Consider the following 27035-nt stretch of genomic DNA (forward strand, 5'->3'; position numbering starts at 1 on the left):
GATGCAGCTCCTCATGGAGGAGTGGGAGGCCGACATGGCGGACGTTGTAGCCACCGTGCGGAGACGCGAGGAGGAGGCGGAGAAAGGGAGGGTGAGTGACCCACGTCCCGATGCCCTTGAAGGGCCGGTCATCGCGGCTGTGGGGCCCGGTCCAAGCCCTCTCCCCCCGTTGCCTCCCTCGCCACCCGTCCCGGAGGCCGTGACCCCGCCACTAGGCCTGCTACCACCGCAACCGGTAGCAGTACCCAGCGTCCCCGCCCAGGCGGGCCGACCTGTAACCGGAGCCCGCGGCACACCGGAGGTGTTACCGTGGAAGACGCCGAAAGTAGAACCGGAGGCATCCCTTGAAAAACTCCCCGAGCCGGAGCCGATGACCCGTTCCGAGCCCAAGGCCCGGCAGCGGAAAGCCCCTATGCCCATCCCCCACACCTCGGCTGAGGTGGCGCCGGGTTGTTGCTGCAAGGCAGCGCCCAAGGCCATGACACCGCGGGATACGCCGCCCACCTTCCTGACAGTGGGTAACGTTCTGGATGTCCCGCGGGGCCCGACCCCTGCGCCGGCACTGGCAGCAGCGCCGTACTGGGATGGGGAGCCGGTACCGCTGGGCCTGGAAATCGATGAGAGGGAGCGGAAAAAGGCCGAACTGGTGGCCAGAGCGATCCGGGAGAAGGAGCATGTCCGGCGGGCAACCTCCCGTGCCCGAGGACCGTTGTACGTGGGGCAGGTGAGGCGGTTTGATGTCCGCCGGGGCTACGGGTTCATCTACGAGCCGGGCCTGGAGGCCGAAGTTTTTGTAGCCCGGCGGGATGTGAATGCCCACCTGCCCGAGGAGCATCCTGGCCGTAATCTGATGCCGGGTGATATTGTCCAGTACACTCGGTTCTTTGGGGAGCGAGGGTGGTTTGCGCTGGACGCTAGATTGAAGGCCAGCCCAGAGGCCCTAGCAAGCGCCGCGCCCCCTCCCTTGGAAGGAGCACTGGAGCCTGGAGGACCGGAGTAGGGCCGTGGGTGCCCGCCGCAGCCGTCCCCGTTGGGACCACCACTGAAGTTGTTGTTTGTTTGAAAAGTTGAGAATGATAAGGAAAATGAAAATTACCGAAGTTTTTACCTGATTTGCTTTTGTGATTGAACCGGCAGGAGCCGGCACCGTTGTCCCCGTGGGGACTGTTTAAAATGCATGGGAACTATCCATGGACAAGCCCGTGAACTTGCAGGGCACCACAAACGTTAAGTGGCTTGTAAATATGTTGGTTACCGTTACCGTTTCCGCAATGCCGCCTCCGGAGAGGAAGGTTGGAGGGAGGGCCCTGAGCAGAGCAGGCTGGGGCCCAGCCACCAAAGGAACCGGTGGCTACCCTCTGGAGGGGAAGGACAGATCCCGCTCGGGTAACTTGTGCTGGACTGTGGGTCAAGGGGTGCTGCCTGGGTTTTAGGGGCAGCATCAGGGCCAGGTTACTTGGGTGGGAGAGAGTGGAGACCGTAACCGTAAACCGTTGCAACGTTTAAGTAAATGTGCCTCCCGTCTTGGGAAGAGTTTTGATTAAAAATGTTATTTATGTTTTCTTAACCTTGTTACCCCTTTTTACAGAAAAATAAAACCGGTGTAGGACGGCAGCCCGCGAACGGTCTGCATTTTGCTAAGGGGGAATGTGTCGCCCTGGGCAAGCCAGGGGACATGGGTCACAACACCACCACACCCCACACTCCAGGTAGGCACATCACAGCTAACCACAAATCCTTGTTGCCTTCCTCCAGGAGTTTGATGATGCACACCAGGGGGTGGGCCAGGCGGTTGGCTCCGCCCACCGAGGAGCCCACAACTCTGGAGGCGGGAAAACCAGGGAGTTGAGTTTAGGGGAAAGCTCAGGGAGGAGCAGGAGTGAGGAGCTAAGTGAGAAAGTGAACAGCTAAGTGAAAGTGAAGGAAGAAAAGTGGAAAAGGAGGAAAGCAATTGAAGTGACAGTAAAGAAAGAAAGCCTGAAGGGTCCAGCTTTGTGTAGGGCCAGATCAGCAAGGTCAGCGACGGCGGTGACTGTCTGGAGGGGGACCGTTTGGAAGTTCCTGGAAGGACCCCGTTGGCTGTGTGCCCGGTGGTCTGGAGCAGTGTTCCGAAGGACAGTCAGCACCAGGGCAGGGGCCTCTCGGACCCCGGCAAGGCTAGGAGTCGCCAAATTTGCCGAATCCGTCAGTGAAGGGGACGTAGATCCCCCAACAACCAAGTCCCGATTGAAGGCAACAGCCCAACCTGAACCGGAGAGACACCGCCACCGCCAAGGCACCAGTTTCTCAGGGCCAGCGCCTGCGGGCAAAGTGTAGTGCTCCTCCGGCCCAGATTGCAGTCGGGGAGCGGGTAACCGGAGGGAATCCACCGCTACCACAAGTCAAACATAGGTGCAAGGAAGAGGGACATCACCGTCACCTACCGGGAGTGCAGGTGCAGCCGTCTGTGGGACCGTCCTACCAGCTGTTTGGTTTACCGTACAAACTGTGTCCGTGTCTCAGGCTGAGTGAGTACCACAGTGCCGCAAGGCACAGCGCTGCCCCCGCGTCCCTGCGCCCTCCAGGCCCTACACTTCACATCTCATCACCGGGCCCCGGGATCACCAACCCCTACCCACGGAGGGGCAACACAACACCTGGCTGCTCCGCATCACCATCCCCGGGATCCCCATATTGAGCAGCGGTGGTGAAATCACCACAACCGTGGGTGGCGTCACGAACTATAACAATCCCCACACCCAACCACAAAACCCCCCTTTTCACTCACGGGCGAGGAGTGTCGCTCGAGAAACCCCGGGATCCGGCCCACAGCTCGAGCCACCACTGAGCAGCTGCCGGACCCGAGCAGAAGGGGTGAGCGTAGTGTGCCGACACCCTCCTCCCCGCCCGCGACAGCACATACGGCAGCAGTAGCTCAGTATTGGGGTATCAGGAGGATGATGGTTTGTGCGGGTCGGGAATAGACGAGGGCGGTCCAGGAGACGTCAGATGAGTCTTGTAATCTCTGCAGAAGATGAGTCCTGGCTGGAGAAGTTGTCATGTCGGTCTGGGCCAGATGGAAAAATGAACAAGTCCATCATAAAGAACGTCAGCTGGAAGTCACTATAACTGTACTGTAACCTCTGTCATGTTCTGCAGGATTGGTATACTATTTGCCAATATATGGTCACCATGTGGCGGGAATTTCGGTGCTGGGCTTTGGGTAGATTTATTTTCAGTAACAGCGCGGTCATCTGCTGAGGTTCCTGTTAAGGCTCTATCAGTAAGGCGCACGGTTCCCTGGTTAGGGCCCAGGGGCGGGCTGGGGTGGGCCGGGGGGCGCGGGGGCAATTGCCCCCCAGGCTGCTCTCCCAGCTATTGTAGAGGGCCGGCCGCCTGCTGCATAATGTCATTATAACACACATGGCCGCGCACAGTGAATTGCGCGCGGCCGTGTCTCCTGTACTGTGGCCGGGCACACTGACACTTCTACAGGCACATGACCGGCCGCTCGCAGTGCACAGTGCGCGGCCACGTGCGCTATCATGACGTCATGCAGCGCGCGCTGCCTCCATCCAGCCGAGGAGCATCAGGCAGGGTAGGTTTGTAGCTACATCCCAGTTTATCGGAGCTGCCTGGGTAGTGGGCGTGACCGGCTTTGTTAGTGGGCGTGGCCATGTTTCCTCCCGTCCACTATAATCATGCAGGCTGCGCCCCCTCCCTCCCCCCTGCACCCTCCCTGCACCCTCCCTGCACCCCCCCTGCACCCCCCCTGCACCCTCCCTGCACCCTCCCTGCACCCCCCTGCACCCCCCCTGCACCCTCCCTGCACCCTCCCTGCACCCCCCCTGCACCCTCCCTGCACCCCCCTGCACCCCCCCTGCACCCTCCCTGCACCCCCCTGCACCCCCCCTGCACCCTCCCTGCACCCCCCTGCACCCCCCCTGCACCCTCCATCTGGAGGTCTTTCCTCAGACCCCCGCTTCTATTAAAATAACTCCAGGACACCTGGAGTTTCTTTCTGTTTTCAGCTGTACTGCTGAGGCCCCGCCCCTTATGATCACATGAGCGTGACGTCACCACAGGTCCTTTAGCCCGTGGGATTTGATTTTACCATCAAAGAATTCTGTGGCTGCACGGGAGAGAAGAAGCGTCCCCCAATCATCAAAAGTAAAAAGCCCCCCAGTACGTGTCTGAGTGTATAGGATTGTGTCTGTGTATGAATTTTTGTATGTGAATGTTTTCAAATATGTATACACTTCTATGTGTGTGTATACGGCTGTACGCAGGTGTGTGTGTCTATGTGTATACGGCTGTAGGCGGATGTGTGTGTGTATACGGCTGTATGCAGGGGTGTGTGTGTATACGGCTGTAGGCGGATGTGTGTGTGTATACGGCAGGATGCAGGGGTGTGTGTGTATACGGCAGGATGCAGGGGTGTGTGTGTATACGGCAGGATGCAGGGGTGTGTGTGTATACGGCAGGATGCAGGGGTGTGTGTGTGTATACGGCAGGATGCAGGGGTGTGTGTGTGTATACGGCAGGATGCAGGGGTGTGTGTGTGTGTATACGGCAGGATGCAGGGGTGTGTGTGTGTATACGGCAGGATGCAGGGGTGTGTGTGTGTATACGGCAGGATGCAGGGGTGTGTGTGTGTATACGGCAGGATGCAGGGGTGTGTGTGTGTATACGGCAGGATGCAGGGGTGTGTGTGTGTATACGGCAGGATGCAGGGGTGTGTGTGTATACGGCAGGATGCAGGGGTGTGTGTGTGTATACGGCAGGATGCAGGGGTGTGTGTGTGTATACGGCAGGATGCAGGGGTGTGTGTGTATACGGCAGGATGCAGGGGTGTGTATGTGTATACGGCAGGATGCAGGGGTGTGTGTGTGTATACGGCAGGATGCAGGGGTGTGTGTGTGTATACGGCAGGATGCAGGGGTGTGTGTGTGTATACGGCAGGATGCAGGGGTGTGTGTGTGTATACGGCAGGATGCAGGGGTGTGTGTATGTGTATACGGCAGGATGCAGGGGTGTGTGTGTGTATACGGCAGGATGCAGGGGTGTGTGTGTGTATATGGCTGTATGCAGGGGTGTGTGTGTGTATATGGCTGTATGCAGGGGTGTGTGTGTGTATACGGCAGGATGCAGGGGTGTGTGTGTGTATACGGCAGGATGCAGGGGTGTGTGTGTGTATACGGCAGGATGCAGGGGTGTGTGTATACGGCAGGATGCAGGGGTGTGTGTGTGTATACGGCAGGATGCAGGGGTGTGTATGTGTATACGGCTGTACGCAGGTGTGTGTGTCTATGTGTATACGGCTGTAGGCGGATGTGTGTGTATACGGCTGTATGCAGGGGTGTGTGTGTATACGGCTGTAGGCGGATGTGTGTGTGTATACGGCAGGATGCAGGGGTGTGTGTGTATACGGCAGGATGCAGGGGTGTGTGTGTGTGTATACGGCAGGATGCAGGGGTGTGTGTGTGTATACGGCAGGATGCAGGGGTGTGTGTGTGTATACGGCAGGATGCAGGGGTGTGTGTGTGTATACGGCAGGATGCAGGGGTGTGTGTGTGTATACGGCAGGATGCAGGGGTGTGTGTGTGTATACGGCAGGATGCAGGGGTGTGTGTGTATACGGCAGGATGCAGGGGTGTGTGTGTGTATACGGCAGGATGCAGGGGTGTGTGTGTGTATACGGCAGGATGCAGGGGTGTGTGTGTATACGGCAGGATGCAGGGGTGTGTGTGTGTATACGGCAGGATGCAGGGGTGTGTGTGTGTATACGGCAGGATGCAGGGGTGTGTGTGTGTATACGGCAGGATGCAGGGGTGTGTGTGTGTATACGGCAGGATGCAGGGGTGTGTGTATGTGTATACGGCAGGATGCAGGGGTGTGTGTGTGTATACGGCAGGATGCAGGGGTGTGTGTGTGTATACGGCTGTATGCAGGGGTGTGTGTGTGTATACGGCAGGATGCAGGGGTGTGTGTGTATACGGCAGGATGCAGGGGTGTGTGTGTGTATACGGCAGGATGCAGAGGTGTGTGTATGTGTATACGGCAGGATGCAGGGGTGTGTGTGTGTATACGGCAGGATGCAGGGGTGTGTGTGTGTATACGGCTGTATGCAGGGGTGTGTGTATGTGTATACGGCAGGATGCAGGGGTGTGTGTGTGTATACGGCAGGATGCAGGGGTGTGTGTGTGTATACGGCTGTATGCAGGGGTGTGTGTGTGTATACGGCAGGATGCAGGGGTGTGTGTGTGTATACGGCAGGATGCAGGGGTGTGTGTATGTGTATACGGCAGGATGCAGGGGTGTGTATGTGTATACGGCAGGATGCAGGGGTGTGTGTGTGTATACGGCTGTATGCAGGGGTGTGTGTGTGTATACGGCAGGATGCAGGGGTGTGTGTGTATACGGCAGGATGCAGGGGTGTGTGTGTGTATACGGCAGGATGCAGAGGTGTGTGTGTGTATACGGCAGGATGCAGGGGTGTGTGTGTGTATACGGCAGGACGCAGGGGTGTGTGTGTGTATAAGGCAGGATGCAGGGGTGTGTGTATGTGTATACGGCAGGATGCAGGGGTGTGTGTGTGTATACGGCAGGATGCAGGGGTGTGTGTGTGTATACGGCAGGATGCAGGTGTGTGTGTGTATACGGCAGGATGCAGGGGTGTGTGTGTGTATACGGCAGGATGCAGGGGGGTGTGTGTGTGTATACGGCAGGATGCAGGGGTGTGTGTGTATACGGCTGTAGGCGTATGTGTGTGTATACGGCAGGATGCAGGGGTGTGTGTGTGTATACGGCAGGATGCAGGGGTGTGTGTGTGTATACGGCAGGATGCAGGGGTGTGTGTGTGTATACGGCAGGATGCAGGGGTGTGTGTGTGTATACGGCAGGATGCAGGGGTGTGTGTGTGTATACGGCAGGACGCAGGGGTGTGTGTGTGTATACGGCAGGACGCAGGGGTGTGTGTGTGTATACGGCAGGATGCAGGGGTGTGTGTATGTGTATACGGCAGGATGCAGGGGTGTGTGTGTGTATACGGCAGGATGCAGGGGTGTGTGTGTGTATACGGCAGGATGCAGGGGTGTGTGTGTGTATACGGCAGGATGCAGGGGTGTGTGTGTGTATACGGCAGGATGCAGGGGTGTGTATGTGTATACGGCTGTACGCAGGTGTGTGTGTCTATGTGTATACGGCTGTAGGCGGATGTGTGTGTGTATACGGCAGGATGCAGGGGTGTGTGTGTGTATACGGCAGGATGCAGGGGTGTGTGTGTGTATACGGCAGGATGCAGGGGTGTGTGTGTGTATACGGCAGGATGCAGGGGTGTGTGTGTGTATACGGCAGGATGCAGGGGTGTGTGTGTGTATACGGCAGGATGCAGGGGTGTGTGTGTGTATACGGCAGGATGCAGGGGTGTGTGTGTGTATACGGCAGGATGCAGGGGTGTGTATGTGTATACGGCTGTATGCAGAGGTGTGTGTATGTGTATACGGCAGGATGCAGGGGTGTGTGTGTGTATACGGCAGGATGCAGGGGTGTGTGTGTGTATACGGCAGGATGCAGGGGTGTGTGTGTGTATACGGCTGTATGCAGGGGTGTGTGTGTATACGGCAGGATGCAGGGGTGTGTGTGTGTATACGGCAGGATGCAGGGGTGTGTGTGTGTATACGGCTGTATGCAGGGGTGTGTGTGTATACGGCAGGATGCAGGGGTGTGTGTGTATACGGCTGTATGCAGGGGTATGTGTGTGTATACGGCAGGATGCAGGGGTGTGTGTGTGTATACGGCAGGATGCAGGGGTGTGTGTGTGTATACGGCAGGATGCAGGGGTGTGTGTGTGTATACGGCTGTATGCAGGGGTGTGTGTGTGTATACGGCTGTATGCAGAGGTGTGTGTATGTGTATACGGCAGGATGCAGGGGTGTGTATGTGTATACGGCAGGATGCAGGGGTGTGTATGTGTATACGGCAGGATGCAGGGGTGTGTATGTGTATACGGCTGTATGCAGAGGTGTGTGTGTGTATACGGCAGGATGCAGGTGTGTGTTTGTGTATACGGCTGTATGCAGAGGTGTGTGTGTATACGGCAGGATGCAGGGGTGTGTGTGTGTATACGGCAGGATGCAGGGGTGTGTGTGTGTATACGGCAGGATGCAGAGGTGTGTTATGTGTATACGGCAGGATGCAGGGGTGTGTATGTGTATACGGCAGGATGCAGGGGTGTGTATGTGTATACGGCAGGATGCAGGGGTGTGTATGTGTATACGGCAGGATGCAGAGGTGTGTGTGTGTATACGGCAGGATGCAGGTGTGTGTATGTGTATACGGCTGTATGCAGAGGTGTGTGTGTGTGTATACGGCAGGATGCAGGGGTGTGTATGTGTATACGGCTGTATGCAGAGGTGTGTGTATGTGTATACGGCAGGATGCAGGGGTGTGTGTGTGTATACGGCAGGATGCAGGGGTGTGTGTGTGTATACGGCAGGATGCAGGGGGGTGTGTGTGTATACGGCAGGATGCAGGGGTGTGTGTGTGTGTATACGGCAGGATGCAGGGGTGTGTGTGTGTATACGGCAGGATGCAGGTGTGTGTATGTGTATACGGCTGTATGCAGGTGTGTGTATGTGTATACGGCAGGATGCAGGTGTGTGTATGTGTATACGGCTGTATGCAGAGGTGTGTGTGTGTATACGGCAGGATGCAGGGGTGTGTATGTGTATACGGCAGGATGCAGGGGTGTGTGTGTGTATACGGCTGTATGCAGAGGTGTGTGTGTGTATACGGCAGGATGCACGGGTGTGTATGTGTATACGGCAGGATGCACAGGTGTGTATGTGTATACGGCTGTATGCAGAGGTGTGTGTATGTGTATACGGCAGGATGCAGGGGTGTGTGTGTGTATACGGCAGGATGCAGGGGTGTGTGTGTGTATACGGCAGGATGCAGGGGTGTGTGTGTGTATACGGCAGGATGCAGGGGTGTGTGTATGTGTATACGGCAGGATGCAGGGGTGTGTGTGTGTATACGGCAGGATGCAGGGGTGTGTGTGTGTATACGGCAGGATGCAGGGGTGTGTGTGTGTATACGGCAGGATGCAGGGGTGTGTGTATGTGTATACGGCAGGATGCAGGGGTGTGTGTGTGTATACGGCAGGATGCAGGGGTGTGTGTGTGTATACGGCAGGATGCAGGGGTGTGTGTGTGTATACGGCAGGATGCAGGGGTGTGTGTGTGTATACGGCAGGATGCAGGGGTGTGTGTGTGTATACGGCAGGATGCAGGGGTGTGTGTGTGTATACGGCAGGATGCAGGGGTGTGTGTATACGGCAGGATGCAGGGGTGTGTGTGTGTATACGGCAGGATGCAGGGGTGTGTGTGTGTATACGGCTGTATGCAGAGGTGTGTGTATGTGTATACGGCAGGATGCAGGGGTGTGTGTGTGTATACGGCAGGATGCAGGGGGGTGTGTGTGTGTGTATACGGCAGGATGCAGGGGTGTGTGTGTGTATACGGCAGGATGCAGGGGTGTGTGTGTGTATACGGCAGGATGCAGTGGTGTGTGTGTGTGTATACGGCAGGATGCAGGGGTGTGTGTGTGTATACGGCAGGATGCAGGGGTGTCTGTGTATGTGTATACGGCTGTACGCAGGGGTGTCTGTGTATGTGTATACGGCTGTACGCAGGGGTGTCTGTGTATGTGTATAGGGCTGTACGCAGGGGTGTCTGTGTATGTGTATACGGCTGTACGCAGGGGTGTCTGTGTATGTGTATACGGCTGTACGCAGGGGTGTCTGTGTATGTGTATACGGCTGTACGCAGGGGTGTCTGTGTATGTGTATACGGCTGTACGCAGGGGTGTCTGTGTATGTGTATACGGCTGTACGCAGGGGTGTCTGTGTATGTGTATAGGGCTGTACGCAGGGGTGTCTGTGTATGTGTATACGGCTGTACGCAGGGGTGTCTGTGTATGTGTATACGGCTGTACGCAGGGGTGTCTGTGTATGTGTATACGGCTGTACGCAGGGGTGTCTGTGTATGTGTATACGGCTGTACGCAGGGGTGTCTGTGTATGTGTATACGGCTGTACGCAGGGGTGTCTGTGTATGTGTATACGGCTGTACGCAGGGGTGTCTGTGTATGTGTATACGGCTGTACGCAGGGGTGTCTGTGTATGTGTATACGGCTGTACGCAGGGGTGTCTGTGTATGTGTATACGGCTGTACGCAGGGGTGTCTGTGTATGTGTATACGGCTGTACGCAGGGGTGTGTATGTGTATACGGCTGTACGCAGGGGTGTCTGTGTATGTGTATACGGCTGTACGCAGGGGTGTCTGTGTATGTGTATACGGCTGTACGCAGTGGTGTCTGTGTATGTGTATACGCTGTACGCAGAGGGGTGTGTATATGTATACGGCTGTACGCAGGGGTGTGTATGTGTATACGGCTGTACGCAGGGGTGTCTGTGTATGTGTATACGGCTGTACGCAGGGGTGTCTGTGTATGTGTATACGGCTGTACGCAGGGGTGTCTGTGTATGTGTATACGCTGTACGCAGAGGGGTGTGTATATGTATACGGCTGTACGCAGGTGTGTGTGTGTGTGTGTAGGTTTATACCGTGTCAGTGTATATGTCTATATATGTGTACACATCTCTGTACTGTATGTTTACAGTCCGTGTTTCTGGCGTTGTGTATGTGTGTAAGATGCCTGTATGTGAGGCTGGTGCCCACCATCAGGGTTCCCAGTGTTTTGGATTCAGAGTGTTTTCGCTGCATTGTACAGCACAAGCACAGTGGATGGGATTTGTACAAATCCTGTGCCCACTGTGCGTGTACAGCCCACAGCGAAATCTGACCTGTGGTGCTGCTTCCCGAGCCCTGGCATGTCAATTTATTGCTGTGTAGCCACAAGTGTCTCTACAGAGAGAACAGAAGAGAGACCACAGTGGCCCGAACCCTGACTGTGGGCACAGGCCGCAGCATTGTCGACTCAGTGAAAACACTCTGCGTCCAAGACGCTGCTGACACTGATCGTGGGCACGGGCCCTAAGGGCTCACTCACGTGTGTTAGGGAATGTCATTTGTCTTTCCATGTTTATGAAAAGAAGTGAAATTAACCCCTGCACTGTGAGGTAGCTATGTCACCACCTTATGGCCTCCTTCACGTGTATGTGGTATGTGTTATGTCCGTTTTTTTCACGGTTACAACGAGTACCCATTATAATCTATGGTTCTGCTCACATGTCCGTGTGTTTACACAGACCGTGTGTAATCCCTACGGAGACATCTGTTTTTTTTCCGGCAGCGCAGATGACAAGGGCCAATAGAAGTCTATAGGGCAGTGAAAAACACGTACAGCACACAGAAGGCATAAGTGTATAGTCCGTGTGCCAGCCGTGTTCCGTAAGAGTTTAACATTGAAAATATAGGATAAGCTTTGTAATTGCTGTATATGTAGTTAGCTGGGTTATGGTACTGTATCTATGTAGTTTTGCTCCTATATCAATACAGTAAGCTCAGTTATGGTACCATATTTAAGCAGTAAGCTTGGTTATGGTACTATGTCTATGCAGTAAGCTTGTTGTCCGTGCTTGGTGTCCTGTTGCTGTTTCTATGTAGTAGACTAAGTAAGTACAATTTTGTTCCTGTATGGGTACAGTAAGCTCGGTTCTGCTCTTGTATCTCTGTAGTAAGCTCAGTTCTGCTCTCATATCTCTGTAGTAAGCTCGGTTCTGTTCCCATATCTCTGTAGTAAGCTCGGTTCTGCTCTCATATCTCTGTAGTAAGCTTGGTATTGATTCCCTTATCGCTGTAGTAAGCTTGGTTCTGCTTCCTTATCTCTGTAGTAAGCTCGGTTCTGCTCCCATATCTCTGTAGTAAGCTCAGTTATGCTCCCATATCTCTGTAGTAAGCTCGGTTCTGCTCCCATATCTCTGTAGTAAGCTCGGTTCTGCTCTCATATCTTTGTAATAAGCTCAGTTCTGCTCCTATATCTCTGTAGTAAGGTCAGTTCTGCTCCTATATCTCTGTAGTAAGCTCGGTTCTGCTTCCATATCTCTGTAGTAAGCTCGGTTCTGCTCCCATATCTCTGTAGTAAGGTCAGTTCTGCTCCTATATCTCTGTAGTAAGGTCGGTTCTGCTCCCATATCTCTATAGTAAGCTCAGTTCTGCTCCTGTATCTATGTAGTAAGCCCGGTTTTGTTCCCATATCTCTGTAGTAAGCTCAGTTCTGCTCTCATATCTCTGTAGTAAGCTCGGTTCTGCTCTCATATCTCTGTAGTAAGCTCAGTTATGCTCCCATATCTCTGTAGTAAGCTCGGTTCTGCTCCCATATCTCTGTAGTAAGCTCGGTTCTGCTCTCATATCTCTGTAGTAAGCTTGGTATTGATTCCCTTATCTCTGTAGTAAGCTCGGTTCTGCTCCCATATCTCTGTAGTAAGCTCAGTTATGCTCCCATATCTCTGTAGTAAGCTCGGTTCTGCTCCCATATCTCTGTAGTAAGCTCGGTTCTGCTCCCATATCTCTGTAGTAAGCTCGGTTCTGCTCTCATATCTTTGTAATAAGCTCAGTTCTGCTCCTATATCTCTGTAGTAAGGTCAGTTCTGCTCCTATATCTCTGTAGTAAGCTCGGTTCTGCTTCCATATCTCTGTAGTAAGCTCGGTTCTGCTCCCATATCTCTGTAGTAAGGTCAGTTCTGCTCCTATATCTCTGTAGTAAGGTCGGTTCTGCTCCCATATCTCTATAGTAAGCTCAGTTCTGCTCCTGTATCTATGTAGTAAGCTCAGTTCTGCTCTCATATCTCTGTAGTAAGCTCGGTTCTGCTCTCATATCTCTGTAGTAAGCTCGGTTCTGCTCCCATATCTCTGTAGTAAGCTCGGTTCTGCTCCAATATCTCTGTAGTAAGGTCGGTTCTGCTCTCATATCTCTGTAGTAAGCTCGGTTCTGCTCCCATATCTCTGTAGTAAGCTCGGTTCTGCTCTCATATCTCTGTAGTAAGCTCGGTTCTGCTCCCATATCTCTGTAGTAAGCTCAGTTCTGCTCTCATATCTCTGTAGTAGGCTCAGTTCTGCTCCCATATCTCTGTAGTAAGCTCGGTTCTGCTCTCATATCTCTGTAATAAACTCAGTTCTGCTCCCATATCTCTGTAGTAAGGTCGGTTCTGCTCTCATATCTCTGTAGTAAGCTCGGTTTTGCTCCCATATCTCTGTAGTAAGCTCGGTTCTGCTCTCATATCTCTGTAGTAAGCTCGGTTCTGCTCTCATATCTCTGTAGTAAGCTCGGTTCTGCTCTCATATCTCTGTAGTAAGCTCGGTTCTGCTCTCATATCTCTGTAGTAAGCTCGGTTCTGCTCCCATATCTCTGTAGTAAGCTCGGTTCTGCTCCCATATCTCTGTAGTAAGCTCGGTTCTGCTCTTGTATCTCTGTAGTAAGCTCGGTTCTGCTCTCATATCTCTGTAGTAAGCTCGGTTCTGTTCCCATATCTCTGTAGTAAGCTCGGTTCTGCTCTCATATCTCTGTAGTAAGCTTGGTATTGATTCCCTTATCTCTGTAGTAAGCTCGGTTCTGCTCCCATATCTCTGTAGTAAGCTCAGTTATGCTCCCATATCTCTGTAGTAAGCTCGGTTCTGCTCCCTTATCTCTGTAGTAAGCTCGGTTCTGCTCCCATATCTCTGTAGTAAGCTCGGTTCTGCTCTCATATCTTTGTAATAAGCTCAGTTCTGCTCCTATATCTCTGTAGTAAGGTCAGTTCTGCTCCTATATCTCTGTAGTAAGCTCGGTTCTGCTCCCATATCTCTGTAGTAAGGTCAGTTCTGCTCCTATATCTCTGTAGTAAGGTCGGTTCTGCTCCCATATCTCTATAGTAAGCTCAGTTCTGCTCCTGTATCTATGTAGTAAGCCCGGTTTTGTTCCCATATCTCTGTAGTAAGCTCGGTTCTGCTCTCATATCTCTGTAGTAAGCTCGGTTCTGCTCTCATATCTCTGTAGTAAGCTCGGTTCTGCTCTCATATCTCTGTAGTAAGCTCGGTTCTGCTCCCATATCTCTGTAGTAAGCTCGGTTCTGCTCCCATATCTCTGTAGTAAGCTCGGTTCTGCTCTCATATCTCTGTAGTAAGCTCAGTTCTGCTCTCATATCTCTGTAGTAGGCTCAGTTCTGCTCCCATATCTCTGTAGTAAGCTCGGTTCTGCTCCCATATCTCTGTAGTAAGCTCGGTTCTGCTCTCATATCTCTGTAATAAACTCAGTTCTGCTCCCATATCTCTGTAGTAAGGTCGGTTCTGCTCTCATATCTCTGTAGTAAGCTCGGTTTTGCTCCCATATCTCTGTAGTAAGCTCGGTTCTGCTCCCATATCTCTGTAGTAAGCTCGGTTCTGCTCCCATATCTCTGTAGTAAGCTCGGTTCTGCTCCAATATCTCTGTAGTAAGGTCGGTTCTGCTCTCATATCTCTGTAGTAAGCTCGGTTCTGCTCTCATATCTCTGTAGTAAGCTCGGTTCTGCTCCCATATCTCTGTAGTAAGCTCGGTTCTGTTCCCATATCTCTGTAGTAAGCTCAGTTCTGTTCCCTTATCTCTGTAGTAAGCTCAGTTCTGCTCTCATATCTCTGTAGTAAGCTCGGTTCTGCTCCCATATCTCTGTAGTAAGCTCGGTTCTGCTCTCATATCTCTGTAATAAGCTCAGTTCTGCTCCCTTATCTCTGTAGTAAGGTCGGTTCTGCTCCCATATCTCTATAGTAAGCTCAGTTCTGCTCCTGTATCTATGTAGTAAGCCCGGTTTTGTTCCCATATCTCTGTAGTAAGCTCGGTTCTGCTCTCATATCTCTGTAGTAAGCTCTGTTCTGATCCCATATCTCTGTAGTAAGCTCAGTTCTGCTCCTATATCTCTGTAGTAAGGTCGGTTCTGCTCCCATATCTCTATAGTAAGCTCAGTTCTGCTCCCATATCTATGTAGTAAGCCCGGTTTTGTTCCCATATCTCTGTAGTAAGCTCGGTTCTGTTCCCATATCGCTGTAATAAGCTCCTTGCAGTTACGATATCTCTGTAGTCATCTTGGTTCTGTTGCAGTATCTATGTAAGCAGTAAGCGTGGTTCTGTTCCCATATATATACACCAGCCTGTTCATAAAGTCTGTTACTGTCGCTTTAATGCAGCGGCCAGAGATAAACAGACCAAAGGTGGGCCGCCGCAACTTGAGGGCCACTGCCTTATGATTGCCCCCCGGGCTAAAATGTGCCAGCCAGCCCCTGTTAGGGCCCCATTAAGATGTTTGGCCCTCCTGAGCTGAACCACTAGCTTCTCCTCTGTTCACTGCTGAACACTGCGTGCAGGGGTATTACAGCTCATCGGTGGGCGGAGCTAGCGCACGTTGTGTGCCCATCCCACAGATGGAGAGGAGCCGCAGCACCAACATCCCGTGAGGTGTATGCCCTCCATTACTGTATTGGCCCCCCAGAGCTGTATGCCCCCATTAATGTGTATGTCCCTAGCCCCTCCTGTAATGTATATGTGACGCTCTGAACTATCCAGGTCATCCCAGGTAGACACAACAACACTACACCCCCCCTTCCCAATTAGGTAACAGCAGTCAAACTAAAGCTGCGGGCCCCGTTCATCACTCCGTTTGGTTTACCAGTGACTCCAGTGTCTTGTGTCAGAGTGAGTACACCAGTGGCATCCGGCACCGCACCGCACCGTACCGCGACACTTCACCCGGGCCTCGGCCCACCGGACCCCGGGACCAACAACCCCTACCCACGGAGGGGTCAACACCTAGCTGCGTCATTACACCGCTCCCGGGATCCCTGTACCTTCACCGCAGCGGTGGTGTCCACAATCACCACAACCCATGGGTGGCGTCACGAACTATCACCTCAAATCCAAACACCGAAGGTCCCCGCGTGTAGCGCCAACTCCCTTGCAGAGCGACGTGACCCCTGGGTCAGTGAGAGGCTCGAGCCACCACCTTCAGTGCGAGCACGGATCCGAGCGGCTTGGCGGTCGCAGCCGAGCCCGCGGGGCGGTACATATATACAGAAGTGTCAGTTTGCACTGAGCATGGCCACATCTGTTAGCCTTTAAATATGTACCTGCAAGTATGCCTGTATGTGTACATATCTGTGTATGTGTACGTATCTGTGTATGTGTACGTATCTGTGTATGTGCATGTCTGTGTATGTGCATGTCTGTGTATGTGCATGTCTGTGTATGTGAATGTGACGCCCTGGCCGGGCCAGGTAGTCACAGATAGGGCCCAGCATTACACCCGCCCCTCACAGGTAACACACAGCCAAACATTTAAACCCTAGTTACCTCCCTCAGGGCTTGATGGACACACCAGGGGGCGGAACCAGGCGGTTGGAAGACCTAGGAGTTCAGATAGCCTGGGGCGGGAAAAGTGAGGAGAACAGTTTAGATTTCAAGGAGAGTGGAGGCCAGGCCTGTGACAGGGCCTGAGGAGAACTGACGGGTGCCAGGGTTGGAGCCCTGGTGCCTTTGGCTTAGAGGCAGACGGCGGTCTCGTCTGCAGGAGCCGGGAAGACGGCTCGGTGGAACTGAGGTAGACCGGGACAGGGTTGTAGGCCACCGGTACCGACCCGTGGAACTGTTGCGGGCGGGGAGAGGACGCTGCTCTCACCCACTGCTCGGGTCCGGCTACTGCTCGCTCGGTCGGTGGCTCGAGCGGTGGGCCGGATCCCGGGGACTCGAGCAGCGCTCCTCGCCCGTGAGTGAAAGGGATGGTTTGGGTGTAGGGATATTGTCCGTGACGCCACCCACGGTTCGTGGTGAGGTTGGGACACCACTGCTGCTCTGTACGGGGATCCCGGGAGCGTTGGCAGGGAGCAGCTGAGATGTTTTCTCCCCTCTGTGGGTAGGGGTTTTTTGGTGGGCCCGGTGGTGGAGGTCGGAGGCTGGGTTGCGGGGCCTGGCCGGGTGCAGGGTCACGGGGCAGCGCAGTGCCAGACTGGTGGTACTTACTCAGCCAGTAATGCACACGGAGTCTCTGGTAAAACAAACGCCTGGATGGACGAGTCCCACAGATGGCTGCGGCGGTCACTCCCGGTAGGTTGGCGGTAACGGTCTCTCCCTGCACCGGTGTTCGGTTCTCGGCCCCAATGGCTTCCCACTGATAGCCCGCTCCCCAGCGGTATGTTGGCTAAGGGAGCCCTTCCTTTGCCCGCAGGCTCTGGCCCTGGGAGCTCTAGCTCTGGAGGTAGTTTTATCTCCCTCACGGTTTGGACGGTTGCCTTCAGTCGGGTCTTTACTGCTGGGAAACCCCGGAGGTTCCCGTCGCTGACGGATTTGACCGGTTTTACGGTGACTCCTAGCCTGGTCGTGGTCCGTAGGCCCTGCCAGATGGTGCTGGCTTCTCTTCGCTCCCCGGTTCGCTACCGGCGGGCCACCGCCCGTCCCCGGTCCTCACGGTTGTGCGTCAATCGGCCTCTCCTGTAGACGGTCACCACCGTCTGCCAACCTTGCTGTCAGGTGCCCGGGCCACGTACGTACCCGGACACGGCCAGTCAGTTCCTCCACTACTACTTCCTCACTCTACAACTCCTCAAAGTTGGCCTCAACCGCCTGGCTCCGCCCCACCTGGTGTGGACATCAGCCCCTGGAGGAAGGCAACAAGGATTTGTGTCTGACCTTGATGTTCCTAACCGGGGTGTAGGGTGTGTTGTTGCAGTACCTGTGACGTCCTGGCTTGTCCAGGGCGCCACAGAACAGACTCGGAAACCGGAGCACAACGGGCGGTACTCAGACCCTGAAGCTAAGTCCAGAAACCACTGGGGACTATTTAATTAACTGATTGAGGCCAGGACTCGAGGTCCTGTCCCACCCAAAGTCCCGACTGAAGACAACACCGAGGGGGATAAAAGGCCACCTCCATGGCTCAGAGATCCCACGGTCCAGTGTCTGCGGGCAAGGACTCCTTAGGCGATCACAAGCCGGGAGCAGACTCTTGGAGTTACAAGCACAGGCAGTCCACCATTATAGACAGGTGCAGAAGAAAGACAGAGACCACCAGCCGGGTGGGGGAACCAGAGCGCAGCCGGCTGCGAGCACCGACCACCATCACCTTGGTTTACCAGAGACTCGTGTGTTTACTAATAGTGAGTACATCAGCACCCTGTGGTCGCCCATCTCCCTGCACCGCCAAGCTCCCAACGGGTCCCGGGGCCACCATCCCTGCCCACGGAGGGGTTAACAACTTTCTGCACAACATCTCCCCCGGGTGCCCTGTAACTGCAGCGGTGGTGTCCAATATCACCACACACTGTGGGTGGCGTCATGAACTCCGTACGGCCCAGCCCGTACATCTACGTCCTACACCCACCATCCCATCACCTCCCCTTTACATTTGAAGTGACCGTGAGGCCCCCGCGTCCGGAGACCCTCGAGCCACCCACAAAAGGGCCGGATCCGAGCAGCTCGGCTGCTGCTGAGAACGGGGCGGTACATGTACGTATCTGTGTATTTGCATGTCTTTGTACAAATATGTCTATGTGCGTGTCTGTGCATGTGTACGTATCTGTGTATGTGCATGTCTGTGTATGTGTACGTATCTGTGTATGTGCATGTCTGTGCATGTGTACGTATCTGTGTATGTGCATGTCTGTGTATGTGTACGTATCTGTGTATGTGCATGTCTGTGCATATGTACGTATCTGTGTATGTGCATGTCTGTGTATGTGTACGTATGCCTGTATATGTACGTATCTGTGTATGTGCATGTCTGTGCATGTGTACGTATCTGTGTATGTGCATGTCTGTGTATGTGTACGTATCTGTGTATGTGCATGTCTGTGCATATGTACGTATCTGTGTATGTGCATGTCTGTGTATGTGTACGTATGCCTGTATATGTACGTATCTGTGTATGTGCATGTCTGTGCATGTGTACGTATCTGTGTATGTGCATGTCTGTGTATGTGTACGTATCTGTGTATGTGCATGTCTGTGTATGTGTACGTATCTGTGTATGTGTATGTCTGTGTATGTATCTGTGTATGTGCATGTCTGTGTATGTGTACGTATCTGTGTATGTGCATGTCTGTGTATGTATCTGTGTATGTGCATGTCTGTGTATGTGTACGTATCTGTGTATGTGCATGTCTGTGTATGTATCTGTGTATGTGCATGTCTGTGTATGTGTACGTATCTGTGTATGTGCATGTCTGTGTATGTGTACGTATCTGTGTATGTGCATGTCTGTGTATGTGTATGTATCTGTCTATGTGCGTGTATGTGTACGTATGCCTGTATATGTACGTATATGTGTACACATCTGTGTATGTGTACATATCTGTGTATGTGCGTGCCTGTGTATCTATCTGTGTATGTGCATATCTGTGTATGTGTGTGTCTGTGTATGTGTGTCTGTGTATGTGTGTGTTTCTGTGTATGTGTACGTTTCTGTGTATGTGTACGTTTCTGTGTATGTGTACGCTTCTGTGTATGTGCGTGTCTGTGTATGTGCGTGTCTGTGTATGTGCGTGTCTGTGTATGTGCGTGTCTGTGTATGTGCGTGTCTGTGTATGTGCGTGTCTGTGTATGTGCGTGTCTGTGTATGTGTACATGTCTGTGTATTTGCATGTCTGTGTATGTGTAGGTATCTGTGTATGTGTAGGTATCTGTGTATGTGTAGGTATCTGTGTATGTGTAGGTATCTGTGTATGTGTAGGTATCTGTGTATGTGTAGGTATCTGTGTAGGTATCTGTGTACGTATCTGTGTATGTACGTGTCTGTGTATGTGTATGTATCTGTGTATGTGTGTGTCTGTGTATGTGTACGTATCTGTGTATGTGCGTCTGCTTGTCCATGGGGCCCAATGAGACTATTTCGCCCAAAGCCCACGAAAACCTGGACGCAGCCCTGTACGTAGTGGTAGCGGCCAGATATAAGTGGTGATATAATATAGATAGACAGTCAAAACCCCCACCACGCCGGGGAATAAAGAGGCCGCAGTGATGGTGGATGGAGCCGCGCTGCACAGTTCTTGGCACAATTAGCAACTGGACGCTACATTATCAGAATAATGGGGATTATGGTAGTTTGACCGCAACGACTTAGAAAAGAGAGAGAATATTCTAGAACATTCTATCACTTTCTGAGATGGAACACCCCCTTTAATTTGGTCATGTAGATTGTTGCTTTTGCGTTACTATAACATTTTTTCATTTATGTCCGGACTATTTGTATAGGACACCCCCCAAAATAAAAGCCCCCAGAAAAAGAAGACCTTAATACAGTCCCGAGGAAAAGTCTAGAACAATGCGGAATAAACAAAGCAGAAGCTTCCATCAAAAATTTTAATACATGTAAGCCACACATCGCAAATGAAAAATTCACCGTCTTAAGAAAAGTGATTGGGAAACTATGAAACATAAGAAACTTTCGGGAAAAACTAAGAAGAACTAAGAAGTAACCTCAGTGCATTTAAAAATGTCTCCGCTTTGAGACAGAAGCCACAGAAATCCGGAATCATAGGTCACGTGCTTGATACTGTTGTTGCAGGTGTCAAATCGGTACCATCCTGAGCCGTAGGGGCCTCTATCAAAGATATCAAGCCTGAAACAGAAAACAAAAGATCGTTAGAACAATGGTTTTTCCAAAGTGATTCTACAATGTGAGACCCCCGTCAAAGAGACCCTCATATCTCAGCGTCAAGGAGTTTATGAGGAATAGGATATCAGCCCATCATCTGTCATGGGGCTCCTAAGTTGTCCCTCAAGCTAGGAGGCCCTATGTTAACCCCACACTAAGGGATACTCCTGATGGTGGAGAGGCCTGAGCCACCTTCCTGGCCCTGCTCCTGACCAGTCCTGATCTGATTCCTCCTCCCACAGGACAGGAATTTGTTAAAGCCACAGATAAAGACAAACAGGGGAAAACCAAAACTCTGTCACACCACATTCACACACAAAGGTAAGAGAGTCAAGAGGAAAAAGAAGAGCAGGAAGGAAGTAGAAAACAACAGGGGTAAACTCCAAAACCGCACCAAGCAGCAGGCACAACTTTTACCAGAAAGTCTGGGACACCACACCACTCCACAACTGCTCTAAGCAATAGGCACAACTTAAGCACTGTCACAGCATACTAAGGGAGACGCTGAAGCTACAAGCCGTGTAGCTTCAGAGTGCAGTTAGCAGGCAAGCCACCAGAGGGCAGTAGAGTAGTTAGTAAACCAGGTCAGCAGTAGGAGGTCTCGTCAGTAGCAAAGGGATGATCAAATCGTGGTCAGGTGATAGCCGAGGGTTGGAAGCCCTGAAGTCATGTATGCAACAGAAGTTAGGAACAAGGATACAGTTCAGAAGCCGGGAAGTCCAAGTACAAACAAGGGAGGAGGACAAATAGCTCGGGACCAGGATAAGACAGACAGGGAAGGGTAGGTACACAGTAGACAGCGGGTAGTCAGGGACTGGAACAGATGGTTGAATGCAGGAGAGTACGGGTCAGAACAAGGTAGCTGAGAGGAAAATAGTTCAGGTAACTCACCAGAGCCAGTAACACACGTTGCAGAGCATAAACTATCACTGGCACTGAAACGGAGGTGCAGTACCAGGATAGTGTCCTGGAAACCAGAGTGAGGCAGGGAGGAGTTAACTCCTGACACGACCAGGCTGGAGCTGGGTGAAATAATCAAACCACAGCAGCCGATACAGACCTGGATCATGACACTTTCACCAGAGAGTTTGGGACACCACACCTCACAGACCAACATAGAATAAACTATACCTGGCATAGGGGGAAAGATTCCACCAGCATAAATAGAAGGAGAACAGATGCAATAGGTCTCCCCACAACATGTGACTAAAAGAGCAATCAGACTAGCAAAGATTAACTCTTGCTGGCCTGCCTATGAATCAGCACTCAGCAGGTCAGAGCCCTAGTCCACCTATGTTGATCCCAGACACCAGAGAAACCATTAGGCGGAGTGTCAGAATCTGCAATCTGAACAGCGCTTAATGCCACCATGACAGGCATCCCAATACATTCAGACACATTCTAGCATGTGCTTCTTTCCTCACCTCTTGAATACTTCTCCAGCTGCGTTGACACCATAGACGGAGCCATCGGTGCCCACCTCCAGCATGCTCAGGCTGCCAGCCAGTGGCTGCCATTTAACTCCCTGGCATAAGTCTTGGGTCACAAATTCACGGTAATAGACGTTATTAGCGTTGTCGACACCCCAGCAGCCATACAGCCCACAGCTGTAATATTTCAGAGAGCCATCAATAAGAGTAAATGGATTGAACGAAGGAGGAGTTGAGCAATACACATTGTTCTGGGAGGCCACTCCAGCCAGATAGATAGAACCGCCGGCATCCACCTGATTAAGGCCACCTGTAGGTATTGAAATGGACAGTGAAATTAGGACAGGTACATTGAGTAATGCTTGGTCTTGGCCACTAGAGGCAGTATATGACACTCAGGTTGATTGGACAATATCATTCCTATCGTTTCGTAAAAATGTGTAGGTAGCTACTATAGATGAGCTAATTATTTGCGGGCAATTAAATTCTAGTTAAATTTTACAAATATTTGCCGATTTGTTTTTGTGATTCACTATCAAGGGTCTGAACCGAAAAAGGCCATTAAAATGTAAAAAAAAATCCTTATGCTCACCTTATTACACACCTCTCCAACCTATCTGCTCCTCACTGTTACCCATGTGGTCCTCGTCACATATTTCGATCGTCAAATTCCCTGGGCCTCTCATGCTGGGGCAACTGCTTCCGGGTTTGATGTGGCCTGGTTTGGGTTCTGCAGACGCGAGGTCATGGCGCCTGCCATGACAACATAATCTTTGGTGCACATTTAGGCACAACCCTCCCAGGCCTCATCAGACCTGGAAAAACTGAGACCTTAAACCTTAAAATGAAGCACATGGTGGAGATCTAAATATGAGATGAGGACCGGAAGGGTGCAACTGCTTCCAGGTTAGTTGAGGCCCAGTTTGGGTTCTGCTCATGCGCTCGGGAGGTCTTGGCACATGCCATGACACCATAATCTTGCGCATGTCATGACACCATAATCTTTGTTCCACATTTAGGCACAACCCTCCCAGGCCTCATCAGACCTGGACAAACTGAGACCTTAAACCTTAAAATGAGGCACATGGTGGAGATCTAAATATGAGATAAGGACCAGAAGGGTGCGATTGATTCTGGGTTTGTTGAGACTCAGTTTAGGTTCTGCTCATGTGCTCGCGAGGTCATGGTGCATGCCATGACACCATAATCTTTGGTGCACATTTAGACAGAACCCTCCCAGACCTCATCAGACCTGAAAGAACTGAGACCTTAAACCTTAAAATGAAGCACGTGGTGGAGATCTAAATATGCAATGAGGACTGGAAGGGTGCGACTGCTTCCGTGTTTGATGAGGCCCGGTTTGAGTTCTGTGCATGCGCTTACAAGGTCATGGCACACGCCATGACACCATAATCTTTGGTGCACATTTAGGTAGAACCCTCCCAGGCCTCATCAGACCTGGAAAAACGGAGACCTTAAACTTTAAAATGAAGCACATGGTGGAGATCTAAATATGAGATGAGAACCGGAAGGGTGCAACTGCTTTCAGGTTATTTGAGGCCCAGTTTGGGTTCTGCACTCGCGAAGTCATGGCGCAGTCACGACAACATAATCTTTGGTGCACATTTAGGCACAACCCTCCCAGGCCTCATCAAACCAGGAACAACTGAGACCATAAACCTTAAAATAAAGCACGTGGTGGAGATCTAAATATCAGATGAGGACCGGAAGGGTGCTACTGCTTCTGGGTTTAATGAGGCCCAGTTTGAGTTCTGCCCATATGCTCATGAGGTCATGGCACATGCCATGGCAACATAATCTTTGATGCACATTTAGGCACCACCCTCCCAGGCCTCATCAGATCTGGAACAACTGAGACCTTAAACCTTAAAATGAAGCACGTTGTGGAGATCTAAATATGCGTGAGGACCAGAAGGGTGCGACTGCTTTCGGGTTTGTTGAGGCCAACTTTGGGTTCTGCACATATGCTCGCGAGGTCATGACAACATAATCTTAGGTGCACATTTAGGCACAACCCTCCCAGGCCTCATCAAACCAGGAAGAACTGGGATCTTAAACCTTAAAATGAAGCATGTGGGGGAGATCTAAATATGCGATGAAGACCCGAAGGGTGGTGGTGAGGAGTGGAGGAGCCAGAGAGGTAAGTGGAGGGTGAGTAGAAGTATTTTTTTTATATTTTTTACATATTAATATCCTTTGTGGTCCTGCAAGACCACAGAGCATAATGACGGACATTAAATTCAAGGAGGACAACTTCTCAGTGAATCAAATTTTGCCTGATCTGCTCGGTCATCTCTATTAGCTACCCAAGAAATCCATGTCAACCTCTTGAAAAATGTCTAGGGACTATTGAGATGTCGGTGATGTCGGAGGAAATAAGGAGCCAGAATGTCTAATTTCAGACAGCGGTTCCTTTTGTTCTTGGCGAGGTAAGCAGTCTCCAGAGGAGTCTGGCAGCGGCTCTCTCATAGAGAGCACAAGAACGCTCAACAGAGAACCGGCCAAGATAGGTGCCGGCCAAACGTTCAGCCGAACAATCAGTAGGTTGACTGTTATCTGTTGGGTTTGGCGCCTTTAAGGATATGTTCAGTAGGCAGCACTACATCTTAGATTTTGCTCCCTGCGCTTTGTACACCAGAAATGAGGATTCCGAACGAGCAAAATACTCTTTTGCCTGGTGTAATAATTCTTAAGCTTTTTTCAAGGTCATCATTTTTGGCAGCACATTATGTGCTGCCGAGAACAATGACGGTTTGTGGGCACAGAGCTGTTACCGATCATGTTTCTTGATAATCGGAGAGTGTAAACAGGCTGACAATCACCCTCCGAATGATCAAAACGCATATTTGTTGGTTGGAATAATTTTTAAGCTTGCTTAACAGTCATCGCTCTCAGCAGCACATACTGTTTACACAAGACGATGTGCTGCTGAGAACAATGACCGTTAAGCAAGCTTGAAAATTATTCCAGCCAACAAATATGTGTTTTGCTCATTCGGCGGGTGATTGTCAGCCTGTTTACACGCTCAGATCGATGAAAGTCTGTGCACAAGGAACGAGCACATAGAACCAATCAAGGTGTACACAAACAGGAGCAGAAACAGTCTATGTAGCCGATCGGCATTTGTTTAATAGCCTCAATTGTGTAGTCTACGTGCAACCTAATTTTACCTGGCACAACCGTCCACACATTGTCCTGAAGATTGAAGATAGTATTTGCCCTGTTGACCCCCCAGACTCCAGCTGGTCCGACAGACACGTGAATGAGCTGCCCGGGAAACTGCTGGAAGGTGTTACCGACCAACTGGAAGATCTGGTCTTGATCATCAACTCCCCACACTTGTCCAGCACCGGCATCGATCTGTTTCAGGTTTCCTGGTACCGATATGCAACTGATATCTAAAAAGTCTAAGAAAAATCCAGAAAAAAATCTAAATATAATAATCCAAAAATATAATAATAATAATAATAATAATAATTAATAATAAATACAAAAAACTAACATTACTATTAATAATAAAAAAATATTATTACTACCATAATAACAAATATTGATGTAATTATTAATAATAAAAACAATAATAATAAAAACAATAACAAACAATATTAATAAATTAGTAATAATAACAGTAATAATAATTCTTAATAACTTTAATAATACTACATAATAATAATAATACTAATAATAATGATTATAACAATAATAACTAATAATACAATTTTATTATTATTATTATTATTATTATTATTATTATTAATGATAATAGCAATTATTATTGCTATTATTAATAATAATGAAAAAAATAGTAATAACAGTAATAATTTGTAATAACTAGTAATAATACAAAATAATAATGATAACAACAATAATACAAATATCAGTAATAATAAATATAGATATTATGAATTACAATAATAACAAATATTGATGTGGTATTAATTATGATTAATAATAGCACATCAGTAATAACAGTAATAATTCTTAATAAATGTACTAATAATACAAAATAATAATAATGATAAAAACAACAATAATAACAATAATAAGAATAAAAATAATAAACATAAATAATAAAACTATTAATAATAATAATAATTATTATTATTATTATTATTATACTATTGATTTTTAGTATTGTTATTATTATTATTATTATTATTATTAATAAGAATACAAAAATGATAAAAACAACAATGATAATAATAACAACAACAACAATAATAATTCTTACTGACTTTAATAACAATACTAAATATACCGTACTACGTTCATCTAACATAAAAATACTATTTAAATAAAATAAAATAAAAAAGCTATCCAATGACCTGAAGAGAAAACTATTCCACTATACCAACAGCAATCACAGGAACAGCTCAAACAGCTTCCCATATCTTAGGATCCCAAACTGTTGGAGAAGTAGCATGGGAAAGAAAGGCGAATATTGGGGCTAACTTCAGTCTCCCATATATTTTCAGATTTTGAGGTTTTGCCTTTACTATTCACGCTTTGGAAATGATCCAACAATTTTAGTGGAAAAAAGGCAAAAAAAACAAAACAAAAAACAAGAACACAAAAGTAAGTATAAAAAGTGAAAAAAAAGATTGAAGAATAAGGAGAAGAAGGTCTTACCGGAAACTACAGAAGAGGCTCCTGCCCAAAACAGGATTAGGCTGAGGATGAGGCTCATGGTGCTGGAGGATGGAGCCAGGGACTGTCCCGAGCTACAAACTCCATCCTATTTATACAAGACCCCTCCTTACAGAATAATCCCACCTCTAATGGCCCCAAGGACAGGGAAGGTGATAGTAATCTGCTCCTTGATTCAGTATTTTTTTTTTCTCTAAGTGAATGTTCTTGTACTAAAACTTAATCGCCCCATCGGTGACACAAACTCCCCAATCTCCCAGCAGTTGGAACCCAACCGATCAGTATCACCGGTGATAACAAGTTGGGCGATCCACGCTGTACTCAGTGGTCACAGTAGTCAATGGTGAA

General features: G+C 50.1%; 1 protein-coding gene across 1 annotated transcript; it reads right to left on the reverse strand.

The window, feature by feature from the left end:
- Nucleotides 1–22009: 22009 nt before the first annotated feature.
- LOC142256566 (fish-egg lectin-like) lies at nucleotides 22010–26727 on the reverse strand. Its single transcript, XM_075328325.1, has 3 exons — nucleotides 26670–26727; nucleotides 25211–25438; nucleotides 22010–22329 (listed from the first exon to the last, which is right to left on the reverse strand). The coding sequence occupies exons 1-3, from the start codon at nucleotides 26725–26727 to the stop codon at nucleotides 22010–22012; spliced, it is 606 nt and encodes a 201-aa protein (XP_075184440.1).
- Between the last annotated feature and the right edge of the window lie 308 nt (nucleotides 26728–27035).

Source organism: Anomaloglossus baeobatrachus, chromosome 11 (genome assembly GCF_048569485.1).
Source record: "Anomaloglossus baeobatrachus isolate aAnoBae1 chromosome 11, aAnoBae1.hap1, whole genome shotgun sequence".
NCBI lineage: Eukaryota > Metazoa > Chordata > Amphibia > Anura > Aromobatidae > Anomaloglossus > Anomaloglossus baeobatrachus.

Bases quoted from the DNA above. Each gene is read 5' to 3' on its own strand.
- LOC142256566 (XM_075328325.1), bottom strand. From the start codon at position 26,727: ATGAGCCTCATCCTCAGCCTAATCCTGTTTTGGGCAGGAGCCTCTTCT. The intron at 25,439-26,669 runs GTAAGACCTTCT...TAGACTTTTTAG, and splicing joins AGCCTCTTCTGTAGTTTCCG to ATATCAGTTGCATATCGGTA. The intron at 22,330-25,210 runs GTAAAATTAGGT...CAATACCTACAG, and splicing joins TGTGTGGACGGTTGTGCCAG to GTGGCCTTAATCAGGTGGAT.